Source organism: Phyllopteryx taeniolatus, chromosome 12 (genome assembly GCF_024500385.1).
Source record: "Phyllopteryx taeniolatus isolate TA_2022b chromosome 12, UOR_Ptae_1.2, whole genome shotgun sequence".
Lineage (NCBI taxonomy): Eukaryota > Metazoa > Chordata > Actinopteri > Syngnathiformes > Syngnathidae > Phyllopteryx > Phyllopteryx taeniolatus.
Window position 1 is genome coordinate 9,020,701 of NC_084513.1, and position 10,618 is coordinate 9,031,318.

The 10,618-nt window shown below is 40.2% G+C and overlaps 1 protein-coding gene and 1 non-coding gene across 2 annotated transcripts; both read right to left on the reverse strand.

Moving 5' to 3' along the window:
* Position 1: 1 nt before the first annotated feature.
* nabp1a (nucleic acid binding protein 1a) lies at positions 2-7,184 on the reverse strand. The gene is made up of 6 exons (XM_061792819.1): positions 6,253-7,184; positions 4,734-4,872; positions 4,556-4,627; positions 2,294-2,378; positions 1,897-1,966; positions 2-1,243 (listed from the first exon to the last, which is right to left on the reverse strand). The coding sequence occupies exons 1-6, from the start codon at positions 6,344-6,346 to the stop codon at positions 1,032-1,034; spliced, it is 672 nt and encodes a 223-aa protein (XP_061648803.1). The 5' UTR covers positions 6,347-7,184; the 3' UTR covers positions 2-1,031.
* Positions 7,185-7,563: 379 nt separating this feature from the next.
* Positions 7,564-7,645, reverse strand: trnas-cga (transfer RNA serine (anticodon CGA)). The gene has a single exon. It is a non-coding gene; the product is annotated as a tRNA-Ser (tRNA).
* Positions 7,646-10,618: the final 2,973 nt, after the last annotated feature.

Genomic DNA, 10,618 nt, shown 5'->3' on the forward strand with positions numbered 1-10,618 from the left:
AAATAGACAATCGTTTTTATTAAAATAATGCACACCAGTAAGTGATACACAAACTCATCCATCAGGTATGCGTTCAGTTAATATACACACAGTTGTATGGGAAAAGTCAACCAAAACAGTACTGTCGTCTAGCTGGGGGCAGGGGTGAGGGGGGTCGGGGGGGGGGGGGGGGGGGGGGGGGTGTCACTTCACAGTTCAAATCCAGTTTTAACATACTGTGGGAGTACATAAAATTGTCACTAAAATGAAAGTGCAGCACATTGCCTGGAAGAAGAAATGGGGCAATGCCAAGAGTCAATATGTGAGGTGCTTGGTGCAACAAAAGGATATGTAGAAATGATGGGCCAACACATTACTTAAGCTGGTTCGCACAGTATGTGAGCCTTTAACAGGAAGCAAATGTGTTCTTTGGGTGGTTGGGGTCAATTTAAAAAACAAAAAAAAAAAAAAAAAAAAAAAAAAAACATTTTACAACTGTTGTAAAATTTATTTGATGAACTGTTTTTGCCAAGCTTGAAGTGGCCCCACTTTAAAGATGGTACAATCGTGGAAAGCGAGATAAAATGTTTTGAAGGAAAAAAAATAATAATAAAAAAAGGCTCTACCGAATCAACCCGTCCTTTGTAAAACACCAATTTATAACGCCCTCCACAGGTGAAGTTTGGTTAGGTGGTCAACCTGAAGCGCTATTGACACAATTTGGGTTTCTTGATAACTATGAACATTTTTCTCACTTTGAAATGAAGAGAAGAATGTCCACAGACCATTCATGTAGGCTATATATAATATGCCAGAATCTTACAGCGATACTAACATTTAGTGGGTGCCTAAAGGGGCTTGAGTAGATTGGAGGAGTTCAACAGTGAAACCGCAGCGTTCTTAGCAATTAAGGACACAGTCTCATCTGTGTTAAAGAACGACGCAGCTACTCTACATGTGACTGGACTGTGACAGCAGTCAATATCGATTTGAATTGAAGTTGGGTTAAAAGGGAGAATGATGTAGCGAGGTCCTCCCCAGCCCACCCCTTTTCATCTTTTGGCACGTCGCGGGTCCCTGCCATTGCTAATGTTAACCGAAGACTTGGCTGCAGCAGACGGGGGTCCGGTGGCAGATGATGGCATCGCTCCGTTGCCAGGCGACCGGCCATTTGGCCGCCCGAATGCAGAATCGCGGGCCCCGCCCAGTGCAGGGCCGCCGCTGTTGTTATTGTTGGCGGAAAACGGTGCCATGGAGCCGTTACCTGTTGGGTGAGAGAGGAATCGTGAGATGTTTTTTTCCGTTCAAGTATGCTCTCCACATATTTTTTTGTATCTTTACCAAGATGTCACAAAAGTACGCTAACGCCTCTGGTAATAGGAAAGTAGTAATTTGTGTCAAGGAAGTACGTTTAAGTGGTGCATCTTGACTGTTCTAAATCTTTGTATGTCAGGGAGTAACCAAGATTAGCCCAGGATGTTAGCAATCATTACAGAGAGCCTTTGCCCTATTTTTCAGATAATGAGTGACTATCAAAAAGCTCAAGCTAACAACAACAAAGTTATTCCTTGACAGACTGCAAAAGCATTTTTTTCTAAATGAAATCATCAGGAAGCGATTTATTTTTAAAAGGTAATGTAAAATGTGTTTGAAATTATATTAGTGTTTTGGGATTATAGTTTGTGATATACATGTATACGGTTTAAACTATTAATACATGAAATTGTAATTTTTTTTGGGGGTGGGTCAAAAATATATTTTTTAAAGTAACGTCAGAGCTCAGGGAGTGCATGCCCACCTATCAAGTGTGAAATTAACCATGTACATATTTTTATCTAGAAAAAAACAAATGTATGTCTCCTTTAAACTGCTGTAAAAACAATGTGGAAACTAAAAGAACAATGCTGTTACACTTACCTGGTGCAGGAGGTGTACCTGAATTCTGATTGGGTGGAGAGTTTCCCCTCTGATTCTGGTCAGGTTTGCCCTGTTGCCAAAGACAAAATAAATCAATTTACATCATCTATCTGGAGCAAAAACACAAGTTAGTTCCTGTATGACCTTAACTCCAATACTGGACATCTTATAGGAGGACAATAAATTACTGTATATATTTGTGGCCTGGTTTGTTTTATTTATTTTTTTATTTGAGGTATTAACCCATGATACATGTAGAAAGTGTGATTTAGTATTTTTTTTAACAGTACCATGTTATTATACGACTTCAAATCCCTCAAAGGCAAATTCAATTTAGACTGTGTACACTACTGTGTACATTCGACAACGAAATGGATGAGGTTGCTCGACCACTCACTGATTTGTTTTGCTGGTTTGCTTGAGCGAGCAGCTCTGGATTTGTCTCGCTGAAATTGGGCACTTCTGAATACACCATGCAAAATCTGCAAGGGACATATAAACATGCTTAAATGTCACATTCAAATGCCAGAAAAGCTGAAAAAGATTGGTTTAAAATACCCATTTTAAAAAAGTCTTATGAGTGGTCCCTAAAAGAAGCAATCCTGACAATGTTTGCAGTATGGTGCATTTAATTTTATGTTTTAAGTTATCTCATTTATATATTTTGAGGACAGCAAATTGGACTGAAAAACAAAGGCTAAGTAAGCCTAAAGTACAATTTAATATGAAAAAATATATATACAGTGGAACCCCGATAGAACTGACTAATAAGGGCGTGGGTCCTCCGACATTGCTTATTGTCTTATATTGAAGCACTTTTTTGGAGGCTATATGCACCCATATTACTGTACAGTACAAAATTATTGTTTCGTAGGTTATTTTCGTGGCCTAAAATGCCCAGTACAGTACAAAGTTATTGTAAATATGAAAAAAAGCTTGAAAATGTTTTAAAGTTTTACATTTTACCCAAATTTAGCACACCTGTGTGCTTGGTTTTGGTGACATTGTTCACGCACAGTACTCATCATAGGAGAGTCGCTTTCATGAGCCGCGAGGAATGTGTGTGCTTCATAGTTCCAAAATCAGTTGCCAAAGACAAACGGCTTGACAAAAAAAAAACTGTTATTGTACCAAAAATAGTATGTTCCAGAGTCTAGAGACTTGTTTGTATTCCTGAGAGTTAACACAACCATCATGCTGCTCTCTCTCTCTCGCTCTTCTCTCCCTGCGCTGCGAGTATATGTACAATAGACAAGAGATACAGACATCATGACATGTCCGCCACGTCAATGCTCCACATTCAACATGGCTGCCACATAGGTACAGGAGGCATGGCTTTTGGAATTGTTTGCATACCTGTGACCTGGAAATACATCGGTCCCATTCTCTGCCTGCATTGTGCCACAGCGCCAGTAAACAACAGTGGCCAATTCTGGAACTAACAGACTTTGTCAACAGCAGTTTAAGTGACAAATGGAAACTAATTTTGAACACATTCAGTTCCAACGGTCCGCTTTATCCGATATCCATCATACCGGGGTCCCTTTTATTGAGGTTTCACTGTATATATGTTTTACTGTTATTCTTATCTTAAATTGTTTTCATTTCTTAATTTGGCTTCTTATCGGTGTACAGCATTATTGTTTTCAGCCGTGTTTGTATTTAAAGTGACTTATAAATGAAGTTGAGGTGAGTCAACATCCCAAAAGATTTGTAGCTAGAAGTTGGGCTGCACTAAAAAAAACTAAGTGAAGTCTCTGGAAAATATACAACTTTTCCTCAAAATATTAAAACTAAAATGCTCTCATAATATTACTGCTTTCATCTAAAATATAGACAATTTGTTGTCGAAATATTACTTTAATCTTAAACATATTCTTTAAATTACTTTTTCACAAAAACATACAACTTCTGTAATAGTCCGACTAATCTCCAATACCCTGTACATGCTTATTCTTGCATTACTAGAACTTCAGTTTTTTTCTCTCGTAATGTTAAGACTAATGTAAAATAAAAAACATGTTTTTCTCAACTTTGATAGGATAAAAATATGACTAATCATAGAGTAATCGTTTTGAGTGTGCCCCTAACATTCTTTCATAGATATGAATATGGCTGGTCGAATAAAATTTCATCTTAATTTTGGCTTTTAACGATCACAAAAACGGTGTAATTGAAGAAAAACCATTAATGTCCAGCAGCGAGACTTGTGTATGCCAGTTCCTGCATTACAAACGCACCCTGTGTTGTTTTTCTGCCTTCCCCGAGAGTCCTTTAAGCTGTTTATTAACACCCCAGTTGGGGTTTACTGTAAAACTAAATCCACAACAAAAATAATTACTCACACTGAATATTTAAATACAAGACTGTTTTAGAAATCGCCAGTTTATGCTATCAGTCAATGGAAAACCCTATTGACGGGCTAGCTAACATTAGCATTAGATCATGGGAGGGATTTAACTTCAAATAACGAATATTTACACAAACGCCGTAGTAACACACACAGAAAGACATAATACTCACGGGTATTGACGGTTGAGTTCTGGTAGTTAAATACTAAGTTTTGAAATCAATTAATAATCGTGTTTATTAATCGTGATCATTCCTTTTTCCATACTCGCTGAGCCCTAGATAGGAGTAAATTACTGATATTACTCACTCTCCGATCTTCTGCAAATCTCCACCTCTTCCAGTGTAAAGCGTCAGGCAGCCTTTCCATATCGATGCATATCTAAAACACAGACGCCAGGCCTTTAAAATCCCAAATCTCCAAAAGAGGATTTTAGGACTTTTTTTTTCTTTTTTCCAGGATCTAACCTGAATGGGTCCATGCTTACCCTCTGGTGAGTTTGATAATGTCGCCAGGCTGAATGAGACTGCCCAGCTCGTCCCAAACAGAGATGGCGATACTGCCGCTCTTGTCCGCCACCTTGCAGGATCGCACTTCATGACCGTCTTTCGTCTTGGTCACTCGTCCTAGTTGAACGAAAACATTAGTCCTCGCTTTACAAAGGTCCCGTCCGATGTTTCGACGATATGAGCGGCACAGGGCTGTACGAACACGTTGTTAGGTTACCGGTGTACTTAGTTTTTCCATTTAATTATTTAATATTTATGTCTTTGTATTTTTTCCGTACAAACATTTACTGTAATTATGACGTTTGGAGGTTAAAAATGTTGCGCAATTAATTAGTTTGTGCTGCGGTGTAATACGTCGTCACACCGCACCAAAAGTTGTGCTTTGGTACCAAAATGCTTACAGTTTTTCATTTGACTGTGCTATATTTCAGGCCCAAGTGTTTTTCAGACAAATAACCATAATACTGATGTTTGCAGATTACGGACAGCACACAATGAACCAATTTGCGCAGCAGCATTTATGGCCTTAAAGTGTTTTTCATACAAATATTTAACTAAACTATGATATTTTGAAGCTGCGAATGGGGCACAGTGAAATTGTTTTCCTAGCGCCGTAAGACTACCGTAATCATGACTTTATTACTGTGTTAGTGTCGGTTCGTAATAAACTAGACATCCTATCACTTGCAACCTGCCTTTCTCTCTCTCTCTCTCTCTCTCTCTATCTATCTAGATTGTTAGATAGCTAGACAGACTGACATAAAAGCAGACCAATGTATAGATGAAAACAAAATTATAATTGAGCAGAGGGAAGTTACTTGTATTTTCTGCTTTTAAAGAAAAACATTTACATTTTACATGTAAATTTCCCTTTAGCATCTATTTATTACAATGACCTTTTTAAATGTATTAATTTAGCTTGCCTCTTTTGTTTCTGTTCAGGTTGTTCCATAAAGTCGCACCTTTCATTACTGTGTTCTTTTCCATCACTTTGATTCCGAATCCTGGTGTTTAGATTTTTTATTCTTTCAACTGTAATTGCTCGCTCTTTTTCAAACTTTGAGTATTTATTGGTAAGATAGTTTTATTAGCCTTGTACATAGTTTGTAATAGTTTAAAATCTAAATCATGGAATTTAAATACCATATTTGATGAATGGGTTAGCGGGATCACAATAGCGACTACTATTAATGTTTTCTTAAACTCTATTCCCTCCATTCAATTGATTTTCATTTATGGCCAGTGTTTTTCATACAAGTATTAACTGTTATTTTGACTTTACTGACGTACACTTACCTTTCCCGAGGTCGAAAGGTAAGTGAAAAAAAAAATTGAGTAACGCCACCGTCGTGGGAACTTAACGTCGTAACCACAGGACCCCTTTCAACACGACATTAAACCCACGTCGTGCCAACACAAAAACGCGTCTGTCCCTTTAAGAGCACACGCGGTTCGGGCAAAGGACAGTGAAGAGCCACCGTGAGGTCCAACACTTACCTATTTCCAACACGATGAATACAATATTGAGGTTTTTCGAGCCGGGCTTGACGTCTTTAATCAAGAACACCGCTTCGGTCGAGGGCGTTGCCATTGTCCGCGTCGATGCCACCCAACCCACAACCACCACAGAAGGCTAGCCTAGCTATGTTAGCAGTAGCCCCGCTAGCATATTAGGTTGGACAAACACGCCTGAGCGCTCCTTTATGTACACAATGATTTACTTTTCACAGAGTCAAGTCACAAAGCAAACACCTTGGTTACAAGTAAAAAGCAGGAAAGGAAAAGACAGCCGCCTTCGAAGAAAAAAAAAAAGGCAATAGCTCATGCGCTACCTAGCCGCTATCTAGCTTAAACGACAGCCAGCTCGTTCCCTACTTTTATTTTTCGAGGAGTTTCTTTTCATGGCTGGTGTCATTGACATCATATTAAAAAAAATCTATAATAAATAGTTTGGTACTATTTTGCAATTCGCCGTAACATTAAAAATACCGGTCTGAAAAAATCCCGAGTCCTGAGTCAAAAATTGTTGCAGTTTCGGCTTGTACCAGGGATTAAATGAATTTGAAAGCCTCTCCCTATATGTAAAAAAAAATAATAATCATCATCATCATCATCATTTATAATTTACACAACACTAACCGGCTGCATTTCCTTTGTGTTGCCTTTTCAAGAGTGAAACTGTTAGCGTCGCTCTCGCGCAGTTGTGTTAAAATAATATGTCGAACCTAAGTGTATGTCTCTATAAATGAGCATACGGCTAAAGCTGACAGTTCCAATAAACAGCCTCGCTAAGTTTTTTATAGCTCGATAAATGTGTACAAAATACGCAGCTGGACAGCTAAGCAAGTTTTAGTAGCCACAAACAGCAATGCTTCGACTATGCCTCGGGACTTACGTCACACAAGGCTGCCGTTTATTTTTTTACATTTATTTTTATATACTTCGGACAGTTCCATGTTCCCCATTCAGAGGGGGTATAATTTTCGAAATGCCTTTTTGAAGCAAAAAATCCGTGTCAAATTGAAAGAGCGAATATTACTTTGGTTAAAGACTAAAAAAATATTTAATAGCTCAAACATAAATCGATAGCACACGTCGGTGTTTGAAGAAAATAACTAATGGAGTTGGTTCCTTCCAAATGAATTCCAAATGCTAAACCAACCAAAGAAGACGGCGTCGGCACAAGGTAAAAGACGTTAAATAAGCCCTTTTCTTTTATCAAAAGAAAAGGTGTGTAGCTAATTAGTTTTACGAAATAAATGACGTTTAGAATGTGGCAGCATTCACACAAATACATAAAAATTGTAACGTCACGAACAGGATTCGAACCTGTGCGGGGAAACCCCATTGGATTTCGAGTCCAACGCCTTAACCTCTCGGCCACCGTGACGATGTAAAGCGTTGTTCTGGAAGTGTATACTTATACGCTATAACAGTCAGAACATTACGGGAGGTGCTAACGTGGTTTGGACGCAGGAGGGAGACAAGCACCAACTCAACGCTTAACTTATCCGGCCTTTTTAACCTCATAGAACGAGGCCTGAGTTACTATCTCGCAATCAAAGGAGGACTGAACTCAACCTGTTGACAAAGGTTGTTGATGATTGTAACTGCAGATGGGGAATATAAAATGCAAACAAAAACTTGAAGCGACAAGTAGGGATAAACGAGATACCTTTTTCATGGCGAACTCCACATTAGACGGTGTTGGCAAAAAAAAAAAAAAAAGCACTATTTAGCATCGCCCTAAGATACCTGTTTCTTCTTCTTGTCTTCTTCGTCTTGTCGCATTAGGGGTCACCACAGCATGTCATCCTTTTCCATGTAAGCCTATATCCTGCGTCCTCCTCTCTAACACCAACTGCCCTAATGTCTTCCCTCACTACATCCATCAACCTTCTCTTTGGTCTTCCTCTAGCTCTCTTGCCTGGCAGCTCCATCCTCATCACCCTTCGACCAATATCCTCACCATTTCTCCTCTGGACATGTCCAAACCATCGAAGTCTACTCTCTCTAACTTTGTCTCCAAAACATCAAACCTTGGCTGTCCCTCTGATGAGCTCATTTCTAATTTTATCCAACCTGGTCACTCCTAGAGCGTACTTCAGCATCTTCATTTCCGCCACCTCCAGCTCTGCTTCCTGTTTTCTCTTCAGTGCCACTGTCTCTAATCCATACATCATGGCTGGCCTCACCACTGTTTTATAAACTTTGCCCTTCATCCTAGCAGAGACTCTTCTGTGACATAACACACCTGACACCTTCCTCCACCCGTTTCAACCTGTTTGGACTTGTTTCTTCACTTCCTTACCACACTCACCATTGCTCTGGACTGTTGACCCCAAGTATTTAAAGTCATCTCTTCACCCTGTAGCCCCATTCTTCCCCCTCTATCCCTCTCATTCATGCTCATAGCATATATTCCTACTTCGGCTAATCTTATTCCTCTCCTTTCCAGTGCATGCCTTCACCTTTCTCGCTGTTCCTCTACCTGCTCCCTGCTTTCACTGCAGATCACAATGTCATCTGCAAACATCATGGTCCACGGGGATTCCAGTCTAACCTCATCTGTCAGCCTATCCATCACCACTGCAAACAGGAAGGGGCTCAGGGCTGATCCCTAATGCAGTCCCACCTCCACCTTAAATTCCTCTATCACACCTACAGCACACCTCACCACTGTTCTGCTGCCCTCATACATGTCCTGTATTATTATAACATACTTCTCTGCCACTCCAGACTTCCACATGCAGTACCACAGTTCCTCTCTGGGTACTCTGTCATAGGCTTTCTCTAGCTCCACAAAGACACAATGTAACTCCTTCTGCCCTTCTCTGTACTTTTCCATCAACATCCTCAAGGCAAATAATGCATCTGTGGTACTCTTTCTAGGCATGAAACTATGCTGTTGCTCGCAAATACTCAGTTCTGTCCTGAGTGTAGCCTCCCCTACTCTTTTGGCATAACTGTGACTCTTCAACTTTAGTCCTCTATAGTACCCACAGCTCTGCAGATCACCCTTGTTCTTAAAAAGGAGCACCAGCACACTTTTCCTCCATTCCTCAGGCATCCTCTCACCAGCTAGAATTCTGTTGAACAAGCTGGTCAAAAACTCCACAGCCACCTCTCCTAGATGCTTCCATACCTCCACAGGAATTTCATCAGGACCAAGTGCCTTTCCATTTTTCACCCTCTTGAATGCCTTTCTAACTTCCCCCTTACTAATCATTGCCAGTTCCTGGTCAACCACACGTGTCTCTTCTACTCTTCCTTCTCTCTCATTTTCCTCATTCATCAACTTCTTTCCATCTGTCCAGCACAATCTTGGCAACAGTCAACACATTTCCATCTCTCTCCTTAATCACCCTAACCAGCTGCACATCCTTCCCATCTCTATCCCTCTGTCTGGTCAACCTGTAGAGATCCTTTTCTCCTTCTTTCGTGTGCAACCTGGCATGCCTCTTGTTTGGCCTTTGCCACCTCTACCTTCGCCCTACGTCGCATCTCAATGTATTCCTTTCGCCTCTCCTCTGTCCTCTTGGTGTCCCACTTCTTCTTCGCTAACCTCTTTCCTTGTATGATTTCCTGTACTGTGAGGTTCCACCACCAAGTCTCCTTCTCCCCTTTCCTGCCAGAAGATACACGAAGTACTCTCCTGCGTGTCTCTCTGATCCACTTGGCTGTAGTGGTCCAGTCTATTACTGTATTCACCTCCAAGAGATTCTTAGCTAACTGTACTTAAAATAACCCCAACTCCATTTCTTTTCCCATCCACACAATGGTAAAATAATTTAAACCCTGCCCCTAAACTTCTAGGCTTACTGCCTTTCCACCTGCTCTCCTGGACACACAGTATATCAACCTTTCTCCTAATCATCATGTCAAGCAACTCCCGAGATTTTCCTGTCATAGTCCCAACATTCAAAGTCCCCACATATTCTAGGCTAGGTGCTTTCCTTTTCTCTTTCTGCTTAAGCGTCTTCACCCTAAGATACCTGTTTCTGATTTGGGTAAATTCCCTATGTGGAGTTAATCAATTTAGGGTCCATGGAATTTGTCAAAAACGGCTGCTTCAAACCAAAATGGCTGACTTTCTGTTCAATTTCATGCATGGGTCCAAGAGATTTTTCCATGCATCGTGTTATGATAGACATGTCCATCTAGTTTCGGGTTGATGGATGAAGGTTGTGTAAGGGGCTTTTATTTATTTATTTATTTTAATTTCGAATCCTGCAAATGATGATCACATTTTTGACACCACGCTCCACCCACACTAGATAGGCTAACAATTTTAATAATTTAGTGTCGCCCATGTATCTGGTATAACTGATTTAGATTTGTGCTCATTGAATTACAGTACCCA

Excerpts from the sequence above, each read along its gene's own strand:
- nabp1a (XM_061792819.1), bottom strand. The coding sequence starts at position 6,346 with ATGGCAACGCCCTCGACCGAAGCGGTGTTCTTGATTAAAGACGTCAAG. Across the intron at positions 4,873-6,252 it reads ATTCATCGTGTTGGAAATAG|GACGAGTGACCAAGACGAAA; the intron begins GTAAGTGTTGGA and ends TCGTTCAACTAG. Across the intron at positions 2,379-4,555 it reads GATTTGCAGAAGATCGGAGA|ATTTTGCATGGTGTATTCAG; the intron begins GTGAGTAATATC and ends TGTCCCTTGCAG.